General features: G+C 37.3%; 1 protein-coding gene across 1 annotated transcript; it reads right to left on the bottom strand.

Annotated features, from left to right (window-relative positions):
• Positions 1-10,288: 10,288 nt before the first annotated feature.
• Positions 10,289-24,445, bottom strand: atp6ap1a (ATPase H+ transporting accessory protein 1a). Its single transcript, XM_022676801.2, has 10 exons — positions 24,292-24,445; positions 22,533-22,659; positions 20,871-20,945; positions 19,455-19,645; positions 18,611-18,651; positions 18,406-18,491; positions 17,406-17,668; positions 16,645-16,695; positions 16,321-16,558; positions 10,289-13,358 (listed from the first exon to the last, which is right to left on the bottom strand). The coding sequence occupies exons 1-10, from the start codon at positions 24,417-24,419 to the stop codon at positions 13,149-13,151; spliced, it is 1,410 nt and encodes a 469-aa protein (XP_022532522.1). The 5' UTR covers positions 24,420-24,445; the 3' UTR covers positions 10,289-13,148.
• Between the last annotated feature and the right edge of the window lie 1,178 nt (positions 24,446-25,623).

The following is a 25,623-nucleotide window of genomic DNA, read 5'->3' as shown; positions in this document are numbered from 1 at the left end:
CACACCACATTTAAGAGGGTTTTATTTACTAAGATATCATTTTTTCAGTGTATTCCATCGCCAACTTCTGAATTCAGAGTTAAATGGAACGCAGCTTAAACTCTGGAGTTATATAAGATTATTTCTTTCTTAGAGTTTAATGTTTCTAAATGTAAAAGTAAATGTTTGTAGGTTTGGGCACAGTGTGGTTTCAGGCAGTTCTACCTGTGCTGTCCTGGTTTGTGGTTATACACAGTTGTACAGAACCTGGGGGGGAATCTCTCTGGGGATTTGAGAGACAGGAATATGCCTCCAGCTAGAATTTGACCTCAGAGTTTTTTTAAATAGTGCAAAACCAGCAAAACAACAGAGCCGAGCCCCGCGGCCACTCTGCTGTTTATTTACTTTAGTCTGGAAAGATGAGAAAGTGAATCCTCACGTGAAAATCTCTGTATGTACAAAGCATCATTTCACAACTGGTGGAAAAGTGAATCTAATCTTACTGCTTAGTTTTATACATTTGTAGCAAATTCAGTTTTTCAATCTAAAGCAGTTCGATCTTTAAAACAGAGTCTTGTGGGAGCAGTATGGTGTATTGGTGTATTTTCTATGGTTTTTCTATTTTTGTCTTGGTGGCTTGGTGTATTCTCTTTTCTTGGTGGCTTGTCTTGTCTTGGTGTATTCTCTTGTCTTGGTGTATTTTCTTGGCCTGTCTTGGTGGCTTGGCAGCTTGACTGGTGGCTTGGCTTGTTTTGGTAGCTTGGCTTGGTGGCTTGTCTTGTCTTGGTGGCTTTTCTTAGCTTGGTGGTTTGGCTTGGCGGCGTTTCTTGTCTTGGAGTATTTTCTTGGCTTGGTGGCTTATCTTGTCTTGGAGTATTTTCTTGGCTTGGTGGCTTCTCTTGTGTTGGTGGCTTGTCTTGGTGGCTTGGCAGCTTGACTGGTGGCTTGTCTTGTCTTGGTGGCTTTTCTTGTCTTGGTGGCTTTTCTTAGCTTGGTGGCTTGGCTTGGTTATTGTTGTGTTGGCTTGTCTTGTCTTGCCCCTCTGTTATCAATCACCCCTCTACAAAGATAAGAGGAAGTGTGAGGCTTTTGGATGGGTTTTTATACCATGCAGCACACGGTGGCTTTTCTTGGCTTGTCGACTTGTCTTGTCTTGTATTTTCTTGTCTTGTTGGTTTGGCTAGGTGTGTTTTCTTGGCTTCGTGGCTTGTCTTGGTAACTTGTCTTATCTTGGTGGCTTGGATTGTCTTGATGATTTGGTTTGGTGGCTTTTCTTGTTTTGGTGGCTTGGCTTGGTGTATTTTCTTTACTTGGTGGCTTGGCAGCTTGACTCGGTGGCTTGTATTGTCTTGCCCCTCTGTTACCAATCACCACTCTACAAAGATAAGAGGAAGTAGGAGGCTTTTGATTGGATTTTTACACCATGATGTACATGGTAGCCTTTCATGGATTGGTGGCTTGGCGACTTGTCTTGTTGGCTTGTCTTGTATTTTCTTGTCTTGTTGGCTTGGCCAAGTGTGTTTTCTTGGCTTGTTGGCTTGTCTTTTTGTATTTTATTGTCTTTGTGGCTTGTTGGCTTGTCTTGGTGGCCTTTCTTGTCTTGGTGGCTTTTCTTGTCTTGGTGGCTTTTCTTATCTTGGTGTATTTTCTTGGCCTTGTGGTCTGTCTTGTCTTGGTGGCCAGGCTTGGTGGCTTGTCCTGTCTTGGTGGCTTGGCTTGGCGTAAGGAAATGTGAGGCTTTGGGCTGGGTTTTTATACCATGCTGCACAGGTGTGGCTGGTTGGCACTGATCACTGCTGGGGATTCTGGGAATTGGAGTTTTGGGACCAAACTCCACTCATTCTTCCCATCTGTCACTCTCCTGCTCTCCTGCCCAGCACTGCCCATCACAATATTAATATTTATGTTTATACTACACACATTTGGTTTCAGTCAGTTTGACTCATTAGTGACAATTAAGGCTTGAAAGGCTTAACATTTAGAGCAAAATCCGAAGCCAAATATACAGATAATTATTTATTTATGCATTTATTTTTGTTGTAAATATACTAATATTAACTAAGCTAAAAAAGTCAGTCAAGGGTGAGCTTCAGATATTGGTTAAAAAAAATCATACATAACAACAAATGTCAAAAGTCATGGGACAGCAGTATGAAAACTGTCCCTTGACTGTAATATCATTATATTTTAGTTATATTTCTAACCGAGGAGGCCAGTGAACTTGGAACACAGTCTAAATTGAATCTTCCAAGTGAACGGACAGATTTTAAGCTTGGCTTAGAAGTGAGGCTGGAAACAGCAAGACTTGCAGCGTAAACAGAGATCACTAACAGAGATGTTTGGACTGAATATGGCAGAATAACACAATTCAGTGCACCCATACTGCCAACATCAGGCAATTCACGCTTTATTTCTGTTTTCTGAAGTTTTTATTATTACAGTTATTTCTTAAAAAAACCTTCATAGTTCATACAAAATCTGACAGGTGGCATTGTGACGTTTTATATATACAGTACCAGTCAAAAGTTTGGACACACCTTCTTATTCCATGTTTTTATTTATTTTTTTCTTACATTGTAAATGAATAGTGAAGTGATCCAGACTATGAAGGAACACATAAGGAATCATGTAGTAACTTAAAAGTGTTAAAAAAATATACTCTAAACTGAAGAAGCATTTAGATGCTCTTATCTGGGGAGCTGTTTTAAACTTGAGGTTTCTGAGACTGATAACTCTGATGAACTTATCCTGTACAACAGAGGAAACTCTTGCTCTTCCTTTCCTGGGGTAATCCTGATGATGAGAGCCAATTTCATCATAACATTTTTAAAGTCTTTTTTTAACTGCACTTGAGGATGCTGAGTATCATCCTATGTCCCACCGAAAGAAGGACTATACACTCTGTACTGATATATTTTTGGTTTGTTTGTGTATTAGCATTAGCATTAGCCTCTAATTCTGCAACCAGTAAAACCGTGTTTTTGAAGGGAACCATCACTGATTGGTGGAAACTTCACACTAGACCTCGAGCAGTTTGGACTGTGTGTCTCTCCACTCTTCCTCCAGACTCTGCTCCCTTAATTTACAAATGAAATGTAAAATTTACTGATGATCAGTGATGGTTTGGAGAGACATGTCTGTCATCTGCTGGTGTTGATCCACTGTGTTTTATTATCAAGTCTAAAGTCAGTGCAGTTTTGTTTTCCTGCTAAATCTTACAGCACTTTATGCTTCTTCCCTCTGCTGCTGACAACTTTAATAGAGATGTGGATTTTATTTTCCAGCAGGACTTGGCACACTGCCCACACTGCGTACCAAAAAGTACCTATTGGTCTTAGTTATATAATATTCTAATTTTCTGAAACACTGATTTTTGGGTTTTAATTGGCTGTAAGCCATAATATAATCATCAACAATAAAATAAATGTACTATTAAAATAGATCACTCTGTGTGTAATACATCTTTTTTTGAGAGGCATCTGTATATATTATGTGAACGAGTTTATCCAGTTTAGCTCAGATTAACCTGTTTTTACCCAACATACTCCACTCAAACTAAAGTGTAAAATAAAGGAGTGAACTTTGCTCTATGATGAAATGTGATGAAAGAGAGGAGAGGCAGGGGAGTCGCAGCTTCCTGTTCATATCTTATAAGTTTCACAGTGTTGCAGAAAAGAGTGACAGTAGATCAGAGTGAGCTCAGAGAGCAGTCCAGCACACCTTTCACACACCTTTCATTCCCTCCCTCGAGCTTCTGTACTGACTGGAGAGCAGCAACACCACAAATCAAAAAAACCTGGACCCCTCCTAACACACACTAGAGTTTAGATTCTCTGCCTGAGCCCGAGATTCACGGTCCGAGATTTCTCACCACTTTCCTCGGGCCGGGTCGGGTATGGGCTCAAGAGAATGGTCTGTGATGTAGGCATCTGTTTTTAAAGCTATTTTTTGTTATATAAAACTGTGGTGTGATCATCACAATAAAGCAAAGCAAAAAAAAAAAAAAAAAAGTTATACTTTTAGTTTTAGTTTCACTCAGGGCGGTGTGTCCTACTGTATGCTTAAATATATATATATATATATATATATATATATATATATATATATATATATATATATACACACACACACATATATATATATATATATATATATATATATATATATATATATATATACACATATATATATATATATATATATATATTTGTTCAGGAAGTATTTTTTATTTTAAAACATTGTTAATCATATTAGAGTAGATGAAAGTGATTGTACATTTTGTTATCGTTCTCAGTCTTTTCATGGGTTTAATGATTATGCAGCGTGTAGCCATATTGTGTTGTTTTTTTGTGTTTTGGACTAAGGCTATGTGCTTAAAATAAAAATAAAAAAATATTTGATCAGAAAGTGTTTTGATATTCTTAAACATTGTTAAGTATATTAGAGTAGACGAGGAGATCAGTTATCAATAAATGTTTGTTTTAAACAATAGGTCTGAGCTTCTTCAGTGTTGCAATGTTGATTAACATCATTCTGAACAGATTTAGCTTAGGCTCGGGCTCATAATCAGACCTGGGCTGGACATTTTGGGCCTGATCTAAGCTCTTCTTTAGCTGTTTTTTAATAATTGTTTTTTTTATCTTAAATAAGAAGTCTGTGCTTCTTCAGTGTTGCAATGTTAATTAACCCTTAGAACTCTAGGGACGAATTTTAGATCCGTTTAGCAGCTGAAAATAAATATCAAGTATAGCAAATCAGTTTTGTTATTAGTTGGAATATTAGCCATATTGGAGGTGTGATTATCAAGAAAAATAAGTCCGCCTGATGCTCTTTATGTATATCTAACCATTTTTGAAAAGATATCTTAGTTGTGAATATATTTAAAGTCTATACATTCAAAAATAAGTAAAAAAAAAAAAAAAAAAAAAAAAACAGGCACTTGGTAAAATTTTGACCAAAACACGATCAGTTCCAGGAAAATATTACAACTCTGCTTCCTAAACAGCCTAGGGTTCAAAGGGTTTACATTATTTTAAAAAGATTTTGCTAATTTAAACAGCCTAAAAAGGTTTTTAAAAAGCTACATTTTATGGCTCTACTTCCTTTAAAAAAATGTAGGGTTTAAATCAGGCTTGGGCTCATAATGACCGTTCATAAGGGCAGAACTGCACGGGCTCGGGCCAGGTCGGGTTGAATTTTTTGGGCCTGATCTAAGCTCTAACTTACACCATATGTACAAAAGTACTGGGACACCCTCTTTCAATCTTTCAATTAAAGTCAATAAAAAAAAAGAGTTGAGTACATAAATAAATTAGTTTTAAACTTCCAAATTGGAAGAGAATTTTTTTATCTGGTCCTTGTTGAAATAGTTCCTGTTTTGACTGGCTGTAGAAACTTTTGACTGGGATTCCCGCTGTCTACTTTTTCAATCAATTGTAATGGAATGGGTAATGTTATCGTGTGGCCACTAGATGGTAGGGACAGGGTCTCCATATGATACGAGGACAAAGGATTCATGTTTTAAAATATTAAGTATCAAGATGCAAAGAAGCAGAAATGTAACATGATGCAAGGATATTAAGAGGATGCTAATTTTTTTCTTCTTCCATTTTCTCCTCAGGACTCCCCCTATCACTAGTGATACCCCAACACACCAGGAGGGTGAAGACTAGTACATGCCTCCTCTGATACATGTGAAAAAGAGACTCTGCCTCTTCTTGAACTTTGCAGAGTAGCATCACAGTGACTCGGGTTCCGATACATCAGCTCACAGACGCAGTCTTGTGCTGATCGATCAACATCACCCTAGGAGTGATGAGGGGAAAGAGAGCGCTTTCTACTGTACCCACCCAAAGAGAGCAAGGCCGATTGTGCTCTCTCAGGGCTCTGGCAGCTGATGGCAAGCTGCATGACTGGGATTCAAATCAGCATTCAATTCTCCCGATCATAGTGGCAGCACTTTAGAACGCTGGATCATTCGGTGCCTCGTACCAGGATGATCTGAAACATTAGGCAAGCCGCCATCTTGTCTTGAGCACATTTTCCACAGTTCAGTCACCCAATTGGCTAGACGTCTCTCTAATAAAGGCATTTCCAGAGAGAGAGAGAGACGACAGAAACAGAAGACATGCTGCAAGTGTGTTAGATTACAGCACTCCATCAACCCTACTGCCCCCAGCCTCCTGACCCAGCGTGGAGATCAATCATCTCCAGAGCTCCTGGATCAGGATGGAGGCTGGGAGAGTTTCACGGCCCGTTAAACATGACGAGAAGAAGCAGATGCTGTGGAGATATGGAGATATGGAGATGGCAGGGCGTGGTGCATTCATTTATTCCATTTCCTGTGGGTTGTATACGGTCCTCCTCGGTGCCGTACTGTACTTTCCGTGCTGTGTATAGTGAATAGTGAATAGTGTACAGTGTATAGTGTGTGTTGGGAGTTTGACTGATAGCTTCATCACTGCTTGGCAGGTTTGTGAGAGGGTGATGGCTCCGGTGAGCTGAGAGTGTGTATCAGCAGTGGAGTGTGTATCATCTGCTGGAGCTGCTGCACGTGAGTGGAGACACAGATGTGGCGCGCTGGGAGGATTAGTGCCAAATGCAACCGGAAAACACCACCGCTGTTTTATAGCTATGGGCAGCAGTAACACACCCACTGCACCCGATATGAACGGGTAGAAGCAAAAGCAGGGGCTGAGTGAAAAGTTACTTTTTTTTTTTTTTTTTTTAGTAATTAAGTTCAAAATGTGAAACTCATATATTATATAGATGCATCACACATACACTGATCTATTTTAAGCATTTATATTATTGTTGATGATTACGGTTTACAGCCAATGAAAACCAAGACCAATTGGTACTTTTGGTACGGAGTGTGGGCAGTGTGCCAAGTCCTGCTGGAAAATGAAATCTGCATCTCCATAAAAGTTGTCAGTAGCAGAGGGAAGAAGCATGAAGTGCTGTAAGATTTTGTGAGAAAACAAAACTGCACTGACTTTAGACTTGATAATAAAACACAGTGGATCAACACCAGCAGATGACAGACATGACTCTCCAAACCATCACTGATCATCAGTAAAATTTACATTTGTGAAGTTTCCACAATCAGTGATGGTTCTCTGCTGACAACTTTTATGGAGATGCAGATTTCCTTTTCCAGCAGGACTTGGCACACTGCCCACATTGCCAAAAATACCACTTGGTCTTAGTTATATAAAATCTATTTTTTTCTAAGACACTGATTTTTGGGATTTCATTGGCTATAAAACATAATCATCAACAATAAAAGAAATAAACGCCTAAAATAGATTACACACTCTGTGTAATACATCCATATAATATATGAGTTTCACATCTTTAACTGAATTACTGAAATAAAGTAACTTTTCAATGAAATTCTATTTTTTCTTAAGATGGACCTTTATATACATGTTTATAATGCCTTATGAATGCATTATAATATGTTATGAATGCGGTTATAGAGTCTGATAGAGATGACAAGCACTTAAATTATTGCTGATTTTTAGATAACCATAACAACTGTCTTATGGTTCTTCTGTTTCCTGATTTTTGGGATATTTTTAGGATAACAAGATAATCTTACAGCACTTCATGCTTCCCTCTGCTGACAGCTTTTATGAAGATGCAGATTTCATTTTCCAGCAGGATTTAGCACACTGCCCACACTGCTAAAAGTACCAATTGGTCTGATTGGTATTCTGATTTTCAAAGAGAGCCATAACAACTGTCTAATGTTTCTCCTGTTTCCTGAAAACTTAAGTTTTTAGTTTTTTTTTTTTTTTTTTTTTTTTTAGGATAATTGGTCTCTCTAGATGTCTTATTGGACCCTATTTGACATTATGGTTACAGCTGCATGGTATCAGTGTTTTCTAGTCTTATCAGACTTAAGGAGATACAGAGTCAGACTCTGAGGAAGTCATTACTTTCATTGGGTTCAGTGTCGGCTCGCTCTGACAGCGTCGGGAGCTCAGAGGCCTCCAGAGGTGTGGGTGATCAGGACTGAACCCGGCCCCATTCCTTCCCCCACCTCCGTTTCTCCCCCCACCTCTACCTCCATCTCCGTCTCTGACTGACAGCCATTGCATCACTGTAGCCCCTACTGAACTCAATGCCAAAGCACAGACCGAGCACATGTGACATGTTTGGACACGTGTGATTGGCTGGTGGTTCCTTAGCAACGGAGGAGAGACATGTCCTGACATGCAGTGTGGAAAACCTCTGGCCATGATCGAGACACACAACAGCATGACAAATACGACAAATATATGTAATATTATTATTATTAACAGCCAATCAGATTTCGATTTCACTGTGAGATTAAAAATACTGTATATAGGTTAGACAGCTATGTATCTATCATTATTAGCTTAATCTGATCCCCCACCCAGGCCAATACCATTCATTATTTGTTGCATTATCTTACACAAATACACTTAAATATATATCAAATGTATCTTTAAGACTTGTTGTGAATGAAAGCCATGCTGTTAAGGAATAAAAATGCTTATAATACTTGCAATATAATAAGACTGTTCATTTAAATTACTGTATTTTTTGGACTATATTGTGCTCTTAAAATCCTTAAATAGTCCCCAAAAACATCAGTGCGCCTTTTAATCCAGTGCGTCTTATAGTGTACGAATTCTATTAGTCAGGTATTAAAGAGCAGTAAAGCCACTCCGCTAAAGTACGAAGCTATGCAGGCGAGTTTTCAGTGAAGTTTCTCCAGCACTAAGGCTGGGTGCAGCAGCATTAGCATTAGCCGCTAACCGCAGTGCTAGCTCTTTCGCCGCTCACAGTGTAGCGCTGTCTGTGGCATTTACTAGCGCTAACCGCAGATAGCATTGGTGCTAAACCCGCTGTTGAAAATACAGGAAATATACTCTTACCATAAATACCGTAAAAAATGTGCCTTATGTATGAAAATAGACCTTCATTGGTAGTCTGTAAAAAAAACAGTAATTCCTAAAATTAACCACATATCTTTCCAATTTCCTGTGTCTCTACATTAAATACAAATATACTGTTGAAAACTGTTTTAATGACATTATGTTAATTCTCTAAGTGTAAATAATTTAACTTATCTTAAGTAAACAAAACAAATACAGCATATTTCCGCATTTTAGACAGAATATGTATGCGTGTACTTAATTTAACAGTGGAAAAGTAAGTGTGTGCGCACGCGCGCAAGAGAGAGAAATAAATAGAAAGAAAGTGAGAGATGAAAGAAAGAAAGAAAGAGAAAAAGAAAGAGGGTAAGAAAGAAAGATAGAGAGAGAAAGAGAAAGAGAGAGATGTGTGTGGTCCTTATTTAGGAGCATTTTGTAGTTGTATAATAATTTCCAACTGTAGTTCTGTATCTGTTTCTCTATATATTTTATTATTATTCTCCTTCTTTCACCCTGTTCTTCAATTATTATTGATATTTTTATTATTATTATTATTATTATTATTATTATTATTATTTGGGCGGTGGGTCATTTATTATCACTGATTAGCATGGTTGTGGTGTATCAGATGCGGCAGTGCTGCTCGAGTTTTTAAACACTGTTCACTAACCAGATTAGTAAAAATGTTTTTTAAGTGAAAGTGTTCATAAAAAAAAACAAAAAAAAAAAAAAAACAGAAAGAGCCAATTTGGATTTTTTTTTCACATCATTTATTTCACAATAAAATGATTTACACGACATTCAGGAGTACTTTAATGCATTACTTTTCTTTGTTGTGAGCAGATTGTTCATATTTGCAGAGCATTTTCCATTTATAGTATTAATTATTTAGCAGCATAATAATTATAAATTATTTTATATTTTAATATATACCAGGTCTTCAAAAAGGGCGCATATTTGAAATTTTCTTCAGGTCCATTTTCAACATTTCTATCAAATTCTAGACATTTTATCTTTCATAAATGGCTAATATATTGAGGATTTATGAATCAATGTGCACAAATAAACAAATTCACATTAATGGAGAACTTCAATGAGACAAAAAGCTTTTTCTGCTTCCCTTTAAAAATAAACACAAAAACACTACATTTCGTACCAGAACGTAGAAGTTTTGTCCCTTCAATAAGATAATGATGTAGTGCAACAAATAATTTAGAGACTGGGTTTATTCACATAGTGCAGATTCAACACATCTGCATGAATTTGTTTTAAATTCACATAATTATATATATCCTACCTTTCTCATGTTCAGTGCATATGTACTCTAACGCTCTCAGTAACATTTCCAGTAAACTGCGTCCTTGTGAGTATCTTACAGTTAACACACATCTGTCAATTTTCACACACACACACACACACACACACACAACTTCACAAACGTACACATGCCACAAATAAATAATAATAGATTTCATCTAGCTACACAACAGCAATATTTTCATCTGGTTATATGTACAATTATTCAGATTGCTCCACTTCAAGAGTGTTCCCACTGTGTATTCAAACAAAATAACTCAACAACTCAAAAATAAAGTATTGTTCCATTTTAAACTGAGCATTTAGACACTGGAAAGAAGCTTCAGGTAAAATAAAAATTTGCTTTATCCAACTATTTTGTACACAACACATATCCCTTTATACCTTTGTTTTTATCCCTGTTCTGTGTTTAAACACTTAATCCACATTTCTGCTCCTCAATCTCTGAACAGCACAGATTAAATACACTATACAGACTAAAGTATTGGGGGGAAAAAATGCTCAATCACTGATTTCAGGTGTTTTTTTTTCAGTCTTAGCCATGCAGTAAAGAGCTCACTGAGCTCTAGTGTGGTAAATACTGTAATAGAACAGCACTAAATGTGACTTTTACGCCAAAAAGAAGAGGTGGGGAGAGGAAAAAAATTAATAAATAAATAAAAAAGAGAGTATAGTGAGTATAGTGGAAAGCAGAGCTTAAAATATTTAAATTGATGCATTTCTTCCAATAATAATATTAGAAGGCTCATATCGCAGCCATGTGGTGTTCCTAATGAATTGGCAAATCATGCCTACAGATTGTGGCTGAAGAATCAAATGAAAATAAACAATAAACATGAATAATGAGTCCTTTTAAAAGGAGCTCGAGCAGATTCTCGGTGAAACGCTCAGCAGCAGTCTATACTCATTCATAGCTTTTGAAATTCTGGTTGGGATTCAAGTGAAACTTAACATGAAGCACTGCTCTGTTGCACGTGTGCCACTTACAAAGTGCAAACTGTTCAGACAGATGGTGTGAACAGCTTAAAAGAAATACCAAATTTGGGTAACATTTACCTGCAAAATCTAGTAAGAAGAAGCTTTTGCTGGACATTAGAGGCCTTTAACAGGCCTGATTTCAGAGGAAACAATGATATATACAGCTTAAAACTTAAAAATTAGGAGTTTCTTTGATTTTACCAAATTAAAAACCTCTGGAATATAATCAAGAGGAAGATGGGTGATCACAAGCCATCAAACCACCAAACTGAACTGCTTGAATTTTTGCACCAGGAGTGTAAAGCATAAAGTTATTCAAAAGCAGTGTGTAAGACTGGTGGAGGAGAACATGCAAACTGTGATTGAAAACCAGAATATGAACTTGTTGAGGTCTGAAAGCATCTTTTTTTTGTTTGTTTTTTTCAGCCACTTCTCATTTTCTGTAAATAAATGCTCTAAATTACTTTTTTTTTATTTGTAATTTGGGAGAAATGTTGTCTGTAGTTTATAGAATAAAACAACAATGTTCATTTTACTCAAACATAAACCTACAAATAGCAAAAACAGAGAAACTGATTCAGAAACTGAAGTGCTCTCTTATTATTTTCTTTCCAGATCTGTAGAATAAGTAGGAGGAGCAGAAGTGTGGTTTAAGTGGTGTGGCTGGCTAATCATTATTGATATATTTTATAAATATAATATAAAAGTGGATGGTTGATGGATGTTGGAGAATCTTGGATGCATGGAAGCATCTGACTGTTCCAGGAATAACTGCTGCCCTCTAGTGGCAGCACTCAGAATCTGATTCATGTTTTTTCTTGCACTATTTATTACTGGACCAATAATTAAGAAATAGGAGGAATTCTTAAATCAAGCGGCTTCGGACACCAAACCCCAAGAGTTTTTAGTTTTTTACTTAATTTCTTGAGTCATTATTAGCTACCTTTCTCGTTTAATTTATATAATTCAAGTATAATAGACACTCCGTCAGTGACTACAGCCTTATTCCTCACTTTCTTCCAAACAAAAACACAAATAAATATATGAGATGGAATGAAAAAAGCTTGAAATAAACCTCTTAGAATAAGCTTTTGTCCTTGGAGGAGTGAAATGTAAACACAGTCGTACCAAATAAAACACTGACCCAAAATACAGGAAAAAAAAACAAAAAAAAAAACAGACAGTACAGGCCAAAAGTTTGGACACACCTTCTCTTTTTCAATGCGTTTTCTTTTTATTTTCATGACTATTTACATTGTAGATTCTCACTGAAGGCATCAAAACTATGAATGAACACATGTGGAGTTTTATGTATTTAACAAAAAATGAGCTGAACCTCCACAGTCTCCGGACCTGAACCCAATCCAGATGGTTTGGGGTGAGCTGGAGCACAGAGTGAAGAAGGCAAAGGAGCAACAAGTGCTAATAAACACCTCTGGGAACTCCTTCCTTCAAGACTGTTGGAAAACCATTTCATTTCAGGTGGCCACCTCTTTTAGAGAAGCTCATTGAGAGAATGATGATGCCAAGAGTGTGCAAAGCAGTAATCAGAGCAAAGGGGGGCTATTTTGAAGAAACTAGAATATAAAACATATATATTTTTTGTTAAGTACATAAAACTCCACATGCGTTCATTCATAGTTTTGATGCTTCAGTGAGAATCTACAATGTAAATAGTCATGAAAATAAAGAAAATGCATTGAAAAAGATAGAAGGTGTGTCCAAACTTTTGGCCTGTACCGTATATAATGAAAAACTAATAAATACACACACGCACAAAACACAAGTACCTGCGAGTGATGAGTGGAATGGATTAGCTTCTATTCATTCTAACGATGATCATGCAGACACAAACGCTCAAACATGGTCACATGGTTCACCGATGGAGCTGGAAACCTGGGGAAAACAGTGGGAAGGAATGTGGGAATGCAGGAAATGTGGATTTTCTTAAGGTGGAATTTGGAATTACTCCGTCTGAGGGACAGAGATGGCAGGGCCCTTGGGGTCATCGAAGCGGTCCATGGTGTGGAGCTGCATGATCATGTGAAGGCCGTAGGTCAGAACCAGCACCATCAGCAGGGATGTGAGGAGACCCATCCAGATGCCTGGAGTGAAGAAGCTGGCGCAGTCGCTGGCGTACGAAAAGTCCTTGCCGCTCACGTTGAAGCCTTGGATCTAAAGGGAAAATGAGAGGGGGAAATGTGAAAGACGGTAAACAGAGAAAGTGCAAAACCTCCTTTTTGGATACAAATAAATAAAACAGTCTAAATTAAATAACAAATGTGGATCTTTATTATTTCATTTAAATCTTTTTTTTTTATTTCAAATTTTTTCCATTTTCTCCCCAATTTACACAGCCAATTACCCAACCCACTCCCTATCACTAGTGATGCCCCAACACACCAGGAGGGTGAAGACTAACACATGCATCCTCTGATACATGTGAAGTCAGCCACTGTTTCTTTTCGAGCGGCCAGTGGAGGAAACGCAGCGACTCGGTTCTGATACATCAGCTTACAGACGCCCTGTGCTGATCCACATCACCCTCAGAGTGATGAGAGGAAAGAGCACCACCTACTGTACCCACCCGGAGGGAGCAGGGCCAATTTTGCTCCCTCTGAGCGCCGGCAGCTTGATGGCAAAGCTGCATGAGCGGGGGTTCAAACCTGCTACCTTCTGCTCATAGTGGCAGCACTTTAGACCACTGGACCACTCGGCGCCCCATGTCAATCTTTTTATTAATTTGATTTCTTTGCATGGGCAAGACCTGGGCATTGTACGGCCCGTGGGCCACACCCGCGTGAGATTTTTGGTAAATTAGAAGGGAAAGTAAATCAGCACTGAAAACTTGAATGTGCATCTATACAGTGTATTACGGTAGCCACGTGCACAGAGGAGCTGGAGGAGCACAGGCTCACGCTTCTCCTGCAGCCAAAAACTAAAAATGAAGAAGAAACTAGGTTTTACAGCTAAATAAACATAATTTAACCAGGTCTAATCAACTAATACACACCAGAAACACAGCAACTAGCCGTCTGTAGAACAGTGTAACATTTTAGAAATGTTTGTCCTATAAAATAAGCAAATCAAATGGTTATCAAATGATACAACTAAAGATTTGAAGAACATTAATGAACTGTTATTTGTATTTATTATGGATGTTTCCAGTAATAATACTAAAAAAACAAGAGTTTGGAGTCCTATAAAACATGAAAATCAAAGGGTTATCATATAACATCACTAAATTCTTAAAGATCTCTTTCTCATGTATTCAATATATATTTTTCAACTGACTTTACTGTATCATTTAGGAGTAATGGTATACCAAACTTTCTATATTAAAAAAAAATCTATATTCAATTCTTCATAAAACAGATTTGATCACTTGTGTGCTATCCTCCACATTTACACATCAGATATTCTGTCTAAATTTAACACACTAGTCTAAGTTCTAAACAGACTATATTTCTCTCACTGAACACAAAATAAAGAACTGAGGTAGAACAAACATACAAACTTATTTATTGCATTTCTTTATATAAAGTTAAGTGAGGCTGGTATTTTAAAAACTTTATTTATTTTTGTGTCAAGTTGTGTAGCACTGTATTTTAGAATGCTGGGGGTAAATGAAAGTTGGCTATTTGACAAAAGTTAATTCTCATCATCATGTTTCACTACAACCCAACTCCATTTCACTCCAGATTTCTCCTTTAAGATTGGCTGGATTATGTTACTTTAATTATTACAAAGCAAAACTAAAATATCCTGGAGAATGTAGTTACTCTTCAGTATTTGAGTAGCCTAGAATCTGGCCTGTGTACAGTGTCAGTTTGAGAAGAGGTACAGCACAGGCGCTAGCTTTTATACAGCTCATATTAATATCAGAATTATATTGTATTGATCGAGATTAAGAAATATATTGTGATAAATTTTTTGGCCATAATGTCAAGCACCAATTTTAGCTAAACGGTTTTAAATGGTTTTAAAATTGTATTATCTGTAGAAACACAAAGATCGAACTGGTATTCTGGCAAATACTCAGAATTAATGTACAGTTTTGATCAGTGTGGGGAAAAAAACAACACTAATAGGACGATTCTAATAAAAACAAAGTAGATAACTACTTATTTGAAGAGGCACTAAACCCCCTGATTTTAACTGACTCCTCCCTCAGCTCAAGCTTGAAAAAGGCAAAAAAAAAAAGGGGAGGAATGGTTTGGAGAGGGCACTGGGTGATGTATGGGTTTAGAGGCTGGGAAGGAGGAAGAGCTAACTGATTGGTCAGAGCAGTGTAGCTCTGATAGTGGTGAGATACAGATGGTTGGAAGTCAGCAGGTGGGAGGTATTATTGATAGTCTGATTGGCATATTGTGATGTGTCTGCGTACCAAAGTACACAGACTCATCATCCTCGCCTATAACACAGTTGAAACTGTGGGGGTGCTGCAGAGGCAGAAATTACCACTACAAAAGCTTTTTCAAAGGTTAGAAAACGATTATAAAAATTTTAAGCAGGACTGGTATGTTTCATTTCTTTAAAAGGAACTCATTTCAGCTATTAATGAAAAAAATATATGAAATTAAACGACAAAACTCTTTAAAAAAATCTGGTCTCTCTCTCTTACTCCTAAGGCATTTTCACACCAGCACCATTTGGTCCGGTTAAAACAAACTATGGTCCGTTTGTAACTTTAGTGCAGTTTGATCAAACAAACTCACTTGGTGGGAGGTTCACTTGTGGTGAGAACGTGATCTGGTCTCGATCCGACCCAGCTATTAAATATAGTCCATTTATTTGAGCTAAAGTGCTGATAAGGCACAGTTTAATCTGATATATTAGCCAGATAACGCTGATTGACACAGCTATCAACAAACGCTGTGTTCATGCACACGCAGTCTGTGCTGCGTTCACTGCTCACAACCGCATAACTCGTTTTACTATGTTACACGCCACGCCAGACAGCTCTGACCAACCATGGTGCGCATTTGTGCGTTTAGGTTTATGCCTGTGTGAAACCAAACCAAACCAAACAGAGGGAGAAATGCTTCAAATAAACAAACTCAACTGATTTGGACCAGAGAAACCAACTACAGGTGTAAAAACGCCCTTAGTCTTGTGCTTTTCTCTGTAATTTTACCTGGAAATCGTCGAAGCTGATCCTCCAGTCATTGGCGTTGTCCTTGGATGAGCGCGGGGTGAGCTGGGCGTAGCGGAAGCTGGTGACGGAGTCGCAGCGGTACGAGTACTCGGCGGGGGCGTAGATTCCGCGGCTGCCGTTAAAGGAAGCCTTTTTACCGTCGAACTCCAGCTGCACCAGATCCATGGTGAACCAGCGGCGTGCAGAAACCTTATAGTGCCGCTGCCTCATCACAAAACTGAAGAGAGAGAGTAGAACTGTAACACACAGTGCAGAGCGAACACCATACAGATTATTACTGAGAAGTCTGATAATCATACTTACATCAGTTTAAAATTACGGTAACTCAACACGTTCTCGTAGTTCAGGACCAGCCTGTTTAAAAACACAACAAAGACATTTTTTAAAAAGTGAGTCAAATTTTATCTTTCAAAATGTAAAAAGAATAAATAAATAAATACAAGCAATTAATAAAATCTAAATTGAATTGATTTATTTGGTAATTTGGTGGAAAAAACATCTTATCAACAGTTTAACAGTAACAGTAATGTAAAATCACTGTTAGAATTTTTAAAAAGCAAAAAATTAAAAAGTAAGAATGTGTCTCTAGAATTACTGACTTCCACTAAAGCTTGCACTAAAAATTAATTAAAGTAAATCTTTCGTGGTCAATATCTGTCTGTTGTAACTTGTGATTTAGTAAATCATTTTTAGTAAATATTTATATTTTGTCACATAAATTCTGAATAAAAGCTTAAAATCTTAAAATGTGTTTTTGGTTTCTTGTACACAACCTTTAAACCTAAATACATATGTTATAATACAAAAAATCATCCCTCTCTAAATGGTAATATTACATGAGAAAGCAACAGTAGGAAACATTAACTTTGTGCATGTTAATATAAAGACATTTTATTTTCTTATTTTGGACCTTTTTACCATAACCATTATTTTGTACAGAAAGTGTACAAAATCCTGTTTAGCTGGATGATGTGCAGCAAATATAAAAGCAGAATTAAATGACTTATTTATAATGTAATATTTAAGTACTAACTACAGTACTGAACAGACTCCTCTAAACCCACCTGGAGTGTGTCCCATTACAGGAGGAGCCCTCCAGCCTGGGAGAGACCCCCTCCCCGAAGGTTTTGGGGGCGAGGTCGTGTCTCTCCCACCTGCCGGAGCGGTACTGGCTGACGGTCAGGTTCTCAGCCCACATCAGGATACAGGTGGTTCCGCGCTCCTTAAACTCTACGGGAGGGTACGGGGGAGGAGGGCCGCCCCGCCGGGACTGCAGCAGAGAGCGGGACCCCACAGAGCGGACCGCCAGAGACGAATCCTCAATTACCTGCACAGCACAGGAGCAGAGATTCACTTTTACAATTTAACATATCGACACGGTCACGCAAAAAAACGTTTATATCCAAAAACACTACATTTTATAGGAGAAGTTTATTTTAAATAATTAAGATACCACTTAAAAATATTTATTTATTTAATTAATTTTACAAAATCGAAAACCTCTGGAATATAATCAAGAGGAAGATGGATGATCACAAGCCATCAAACCACCAAACTGAACTGCTTGAATTTTTGCACCAGGAGTAAAGCAGCATAAAGTTATCCAAAAGCAGTGTGTAAGACTGGTGGAGGAAGAGAACATGATGCCAAGATGCATGAAAACTGTGATTAAAAACCAGAGTTATTCCACCAAATATTGATTTCTGAACTCAATATTCTTAAAACTTTATCAATATGTTTTCTTTGCATTATTTGAGGTCTGAAAGCTCTGCATCTTTTTTTTTATTATTTTAGCCATTTCTCATTTTCTGCAAATAAATGCTCTAAATGTCAATATTTTTTGGGGGAATTTAGGAGAAATGTTGTCTGTAGTTTATAGAATAAAACAACAATGTTCATTTTACTCAAACATAAAACTATTAATAGCAAAATCTGAGAAACTGATTCAGAAACTAAAGAAGTCTCTACAATACCTCACAGAGTATAAATACTCCTAAATAAATAAATAACAGAAATTATGGCTTTATTGGCGTCATTTTCTCAGTGTTTAGGACTGTTACTTACCCGTGAGGGTCTGAGAGCAGTGTATATAGCTGTGTAAGGGACAGACTGGCCTTTCATGATGTTCAGCACCTGACCAATCACCTCATCTGAAACACACATGTGACAATTAGGTAAAAATTCAACTACAAAGTCAGTCAACAAACCAAACTAAAGAACAATTTAAGTCACTCTAATAAGGTGGTGAAAGAAATCCAAAAGCACTCACCATTACCACTGAGCACCTCTTTTGCAGACATCATATCAGACCTATTAGAGAGGATATAAAGAAAAAAAAAAAAGAACAAATTTGAAAAATTTGATGGTTTGGAGAGACGTGTCATCTGCTGCTGTTGATCCACTGTGTTTTATTATCAAGTCTAAAGTCAGTGCAGTTTTGTTTTCCCACAAAATCTTACAGCACTTCATGCTTCTTCCCTCTGCTACTGACAACTTTTATGGAGATGCAGATTTTTCATTTTCCAGCAGGACTTGGCACACTGCCCACACACTGCCAAAAGTACCAATTGGTCTTATATAATATTCTAATTTTCTGAGATACTGATTTTTGGGATTTCATTGGCTGTAAGCCATAATCATCAACAATAAAATAAATAAACACTTAAAATAGATCACTCTGTGTGTTTAATACATCTATATAATGTATTAGTTTCACATTTTGAACTGAATTACTGAAATAAATGAACTTTTCAAAGATATTCTAATTTTTTGAGATGGCCCTGTATGGTTATGGGCTGGACAGTCGATGAGGATGTGTTTCATAGTTAGTGGGATGTTACACTGTTGACATGATGTTATTTCGTCGTTTGTTATAAGGTGTCCATGTGTTATTTTTGAGTGACTTATACGGCATCTTGTGTAGATTGTCTGAACTGATCTTGAGTTGTGCTTGAAGGTTGTGCGTCTTAACAAAGGCTGAATTTCATGCAGTTTATTGTTGCGCTCTTGCCGTTTGGATTTGATGAAGGAGTTTAAGATGTAAAAGGTCTCCTTTAAAGGAGAATTATTTCATGTTTTATGTGTTGAGTGCTGGGTGAGTGCTGGACACTAACCCGGAGCTGTAGGGGAGGCGGAAGATGAGCAGGGCAGGCAGGGAGGCGTTCAGCCGCAGCTGGGCAAGAGTGTCCGGGTCCATGTAGAGCGGAGCCGTGTCCAGCTGCTCCTGCAGGAGAGTGGGGAGGGTCGCACTGGCTGAGGAGGACACGGACGGCAGCAGCAGAGAGGAGGACAACCGCAGAGACGCCTGGAGATAAAACAGATACAGAAGTGTCTGAACTAGAACACTAGAACCTATATAGTCTAGACTGGTTTAATAGACAGTGTATGTATGTATATTTTTTTATACAATATTGTGCAAAAATTTTAGGCACCTGTGGTAAGAGTAACAGTAAAAATCACATGACGCCTACATTTTCTGTCTGCCTACATTATATTCAGTCAAAAATTTTTTAAGGCGTTTTTACACCAGCACTTTTTGATCCAGGTAAAATGAACTTTGGTTTGTTTGTACCCTTAGTGGGGTTCGATAGAGCAGGTGAGAAAACAGTAACAACACGGATCAAAACAACCTGTCATAGGAGGTGGCCTCGTTCCAGTCCAAAGCGTTCCAGAACTTGTGGTGAGAATGTGATTTGGTCTTCATCCGACCCAGCTATCAAATATACTCCTTTTATTTGAGCTAAACTGCTGATAAGGTGCAGTTAAGTCTAATATAAAAGCCAGATTACAAAACAGCAGCAGCCGTCGTCGTCTCTGCTGCTCCATGCTGTTTACAAGCATAATCTGTGCTGTGTTCACTGCTTGCAGCCGCACGTTGCACATTCTATTAAAAACACTGTGCTTGAAAGTGCAGCAGCAAATGTTCAGCATTCTGTTTTAAAGCAGCTTCACACTGGAACACAGAATCTTCTCACTATATTTACTTTCTTGCTCCTGCATCGGACAGCGCTGACCAATCAGAGGACACAGGGGCTCATGGGTTTAATTGGTGTGCATTTTAGTGAGTTTAAGTTTATGTTGGTACTTTAATTTTTCACCAAACATTAGCTAACTCTAGTTTAGTCTTCTAAATGTCTGTTATTAAGGTGACAAATATAACGTGGTGTGACCCATAACAGCAGTAACTGTAATAAAGTAATAAATAAATATAAAAATCTTGCATGGGTAAAAAATAAATAAAAATGAGAAATGTTAAGCAACTTAAATAAATTACTTGAATAAATAACTTTAGAATAAATTATTGTCGCAACACATGCAATTTAGTAAGGCCATATTCAATCCCTTTTGATGAACAAACTCTTAATCTAAAATTTGAATATGGATGCATTAACGCAATATTTGTTAACATCTGAACAATTATTTTAAATGATTTCAGTGTATCTTAATAAAAGCACAGTGAGATCTGAGAGTTTTAAGCTGTTTAAAATGTCAGTTAAGCAATATAGACTGTGTTTGAGATTAATACTCACCTCGAGATTGGGGAAAGCAGTGTCCTGTTTGTTGCCAAAAACTCCAGCGTACATGGTGAAATCATCAACACTCAGCTAAAAAACAGAGACACATCAATTATGAGTTAAACCTGTTCATCACAACTGAATATTAAATAAACAAACCATATTATCACGCTATAAGGAACATTATATCAAGCTTAAAGCTCTTAATTTAAGAAAACTCTAAGAAATATCTAATTGCACAATGAATAATTTACATTTCTTGATTCAACAATGAACAATGCACTGAGGATGGTTAGGGTTACTGAATGAATATTTAATAGCCTACTGCTAGAGTTCGGTATAATCGGTTAATAGTGCTTGTGAGAAACTTTATAATCCAATAATTGTATTCTATTAAAAAGGAATACATGGTGTTTAATACATTGTTAATCAATGCAAGTCATGTAGGGCAATAGCCAATCACTATGCGTTAGTGCTTTTCTACAGAACATGGACATTTTCCCAAAAAACCCTATGATAAAAACCCTATGGATAAGAACATAAACCATCTGAGATGCTGTTTAGGAGCGTGGAATTTAGAACCTAGCCGGTCACACCTAAGTGATCCAATCTCAGCATTGCGGTCTCAAATTCCTCCATAGTTTTAAAGCTGATTTCTGTCATTTTGGGATATAGGGCCCTCTCTGTTGAGAATAGGTAATTGCACTGAGCATGCAGAAAAATCATTTTAAACTGGGCGGGTGTGATGTGGTCTCCTTTCAGAGCGGATGAATCTGATTCCAGGTTATGTTCAGTCAGAGAGAGAGCGAGGGAGCGCTCAGTCATAAACTTCACTCCTTTGCTTCCTTGTTTTTACTACGAGTGAATGAATTACACTACAGAGCTCTGAGTTTCCTCTTCTGAAGTCTCCATTGCTCCACCAGCCGCTCACATTCAGTAAAACTGAGCTGGATCCTCTTTTAGAGGCTGTACGTGTGACGTAAGTATGTAAAGAAGCGTGATGTGGCCAGAAGAAGAACTCCCGCGAAAAGCGACCTGACCCCCCAGATTTTAGAATAAATATATTAGGCTCAATTTTAGCACACTGGTACCATTAAACACAATATTGTATCCCTTCTCCACTCAGAAATGCTTCTGCTTTCAGTTTAGGAACAAAATAACATGGACTGCCACTTTAAGAAAACTCTGGAAATGTCTAATTGCACAACGAATAATTTACACTTCTTGATTCTTGACAATGCATTGGGGATGGTTGTGGTCACTGAATGAATTTTTAATAGCCTTAATGCTAGAGTTTGATATAATAGGTTAATAGTGCTTTTGAGAAACACTGCCGTGATACAATGATTTTATTGAATCAAAAAGAAATACAAGGTGTTAAATACATTGTCAATCACTATGCACTATGCATTAGTGTTTTTCTACAAAACATGGACATTCTTCCCAAAAAAAAAAAAACATATGATAAAAATCCTGAGACCCTTACATGCTTACATTACCATGTACAAATATCAGTGTTAAGGAGCGTGGAATTTAGAACCTAGCCGGTCACACATAAGCGATACCACCTCAGCATTGCTGTCTCTAATTCCTCCATAGTTTTAATTTATTTAAAGATAAATGAACAAATGCACTATCAATGGGTAAACTGAACTACTGCACTGTAGTAAAACTGACCTTATCCTGAAGGAAGAGCAGGACATTATGAGGTGCAGAGCTGAGTGCTGAACTCAGGTAGGACTGCAGCTGACTGCTGGACACGATGTGACCGGAGGCGGGGGCATTCTGAGAGGCCAGCGAAAACCTGCAGAAATAAATACAGTATACAGAGTAAAGGGTCAGAGATGCAGAAAAGGAAAGGGGCCTTGATTAAGGGCCAACTGCAGCAGCTTAGTAGAACTCCACAGCTTGACAACACCCCAGATTGCTGCGAAACTTGATTCCAGTAGATGACATGTCTCCCCAACCCTCACTGATCATCAGTAAATTTTACATTTCGTTTGTAAATCAAGGGAGCAGAGTCTGGAGGAAGAGTGGAGAGGTACACAGTCCAAACTGCTCGAGGTCTAGTGTGACGTTTCCACCAATCAGTGATGGTTTGGAGAGACATGTCATCTGCTGTGTTTTATTATCCAGTCTAAAGTCAGTGCAGTTTTGTTTTCCCACAAAGTCTTACAGCACTTCATGCTTCCCTCTGCGGACAACCTTTATGGAGATATGGATTTCATTTTCCAGCAGGACTTGGCACACTGCCAAAAGTACCAATTGGTCTTAAATATATAATATTCTTATTTTCTGAGACACTTTTTTTTTAATTGGCCATAATCCATATAAATCAACAATAAAATAAATAAACGCTTCAAATAGATCACTCTGTGTCTAATACATATCTGGAAAAAAAATAAGAGACCACTTAAAATGTATGAGTTTCTTTGAATTTACCAAATTGAAAACCTCTGAAATATAATTAAAAGAAAGATAAATGCCACAAGCAAATCACAAGCCATCAAACCACCAAACTGAACTGCTTGAATTTTTGCACCAGGAGTAAAGCAGCATAAAGTTATCCAAAAGCAGTGTGTAAGACTGGTGGAGGAGAACATGACAAGATGCATGATACCTGTGATTACAAACAAACAGGGTTATTCCACCAAATATATATTTCTGAACTTTATGAATATGATCTTGTTTTCTTTGCATTATTTGAGGTCTGAAAGCTCTGCATTTATTTTGCTTTTTTCAGCCATTTCTCATTTTCTGCAAATAAATGCTCTAAATGACAATATTTTAATGTTAAATTTGGGAAAAATTGTCTGTGGTTTATAAAATAAAACAACAATGTTCATTTTACTCAAACATATAAGTTACCTATACTGTATATATTTATTCATTTTAAGAGAGGATGATTTGTTCATCCAAATGACAAGAGAGAACTGGGACACAGAAGGGGTTTTAACGCCTTAATTATTAAACTAAAATATGGATTTTTAATACTTATACACTATTAAAATCACACAAAAGCAATGAGAACATAATAAACATGCAGAAAACACTCACTGACCAACCCAAACACTGTGGAATTACCTGCCTAGAAATAAGAAACACCTGCCCTCTAGCTTATTAGCTTAGCATTACAATTTTGTCACGACTCGCAGCTTATATCTGTTTTAATCCGAATTCTATCATATCTTAAGAATTAAAACTCTCGTGGAAATGTCTTAAAGGGTTTCACAACGCAGTAACACCCAAATTTATCTCTAAAACCCCCCAAAAAATTCAGTCAGTGAGCTAAGCTAACAGCTCGGCTAGCTCGCCAGCTCTAGCTAACGGTCATTCGGTGGAGATAGGATGAGCGGCTAGCTGATACACAAGCGCCAATTTCAGCTCATTTCTCGCCATTAAAAGCACGAACAGTGTTAAAATATGCGACATTTACCCGTTACTGGCCCACACCAGCAGCGGAACCTGCTCGCTGCAGCTCCCCGGAGAGAGGACGCAGAGAAACACCGCAATAATCGCAGCAAAGCGGCCAGCAGCCATCCTCACAGCGGCCATCTTCACCATCTTCAGCTCGGTAACTAGCTGTCTGCGGCCTGGGCGCGTCTCATTCTGTATACATGATCCCTACACCCTACTCCCTACACCTTATGCAGGCTGATCCCTACAGAGGGAACAGAGAGTAAAGTTATCCAACCCTTTTGAAAAAGCTGTATAATATGGAAGCCCATTCATATTGACGTAGTATCTCAAAATATTGACTTAGTATCTCAAAATATTGAGATAGTGTCTCAAAATATTGACTTAGTGTCTGAAAATATTGAGATAGTGTCTCAAAATATAGACTTAGTGTCTCAAACTATTGAGATAGTGTCTCAAAATATTGACTTAGTGTCTCAAAATATTGACTTAGTGTCTCAAAATATTGAGATAGTGTCTCAAAATATTGAGATAGTGTCTCAAAATATTGACTTAGTGTCTCAAAATATTGAGATAGTGTCTCAAAATATTGACTTAGTGTCTTAAAATATAGATGTAGTGTCTCAAAATATTGACTTAGTGTCTCAAAATATAGATGTAGTGTCTCAAAATATTGAGATAATGTCTCAAAATATTGACTTAGTGTCTCAAAATATTGACTTAGTATCTCAAAAAATTTGACTTAGTCTCTCAAAATGTTGAGATAGCAGTTTACTTAATAAAAAAAAAATGCTGGATTATTTTTGTTTTTTTAGGTGGCGGGAATGGGCTTCCATAGTATATTTATCTACAGCTCTGGAAAAAAAATGAACCCTTTCAGATCCTGCATCCATTGTAATGGTATTATCATGTATTTTCTATATTTTTAAATGTTTTGTTGCACATAACACTATTTAAGAACAAGAACCAGCCATAATAAACAAGTTTATAAACCAAATGAAACAGTAACTTTGCCCCATCCGGTTAAAAAAAAATCCTGGAAAAAAAAGTTAGTATTACAGGGAGCCATTGAGGCAAAGTAACAGCTAATTTTTACTAATTTAATGTGATTTAGAACACTTTTAATCATGTTTTTTATGGTTTAGAGATGGTTTATGAAATAAAAAGGATTTCATTGCAATTGATATATAAAAAGCTAATACATATTTCAGTTAAATTGATTTATTTGCTATATAGACTTTATTGTCTTCTTTTCTGAGCATTACAGACAGAAAACTGTATTCTTACTTTTTTTTTCCATTACTGGAGCGAGGTCAGGCCTGAAAAGGAATTTCTGAATCGGTTTTAAATC

This window comes from Astyanax mexicanus, chromosome 13 (genome assembly GCF_023375975.1).
Source record: "Astyanax mexicanus isolate ESR-SI-001 chromosome 13, AstMex3_surface, whole genome shotgun sequence".
Lineage (NCBI taxonomy): Eukaryota > Metazoa > Chordata > Actinopteri > Characiformes > Acestrorhamphidae > Astyanax > Astyanax mexicanus.
Note: the sequence above shows the minus strand (reverse complement) of the source record. Positions and strands in the feature narration are given on the sequence as shown.

Bases quoted from the DNA above. Each gene is read 5' to 3' on its own strand.
- atp6ap1a (XM_022676801.2), bottom strand. From the start codon at position 24,419: ATGGTGAAGATGGCCGCTGTGAGGATGGCTGCTGGCCGCTTTGCTGCG. The intron at 19,646-20,870 runs GTGAGTATTAAT...TTTTATCTCCAG, and splicing joins CTGCTTTCCCCAATCTCGAG to GCGTCTCTGCGGTTGTCCTC. The intron at 16,559-16,644 runs GTAAGTATGATT...CTCTCTCTTCAG, and splicing joins TACCGTAATTTTAAACTGAT to TTTTGTGATGAGGCAGCGGC.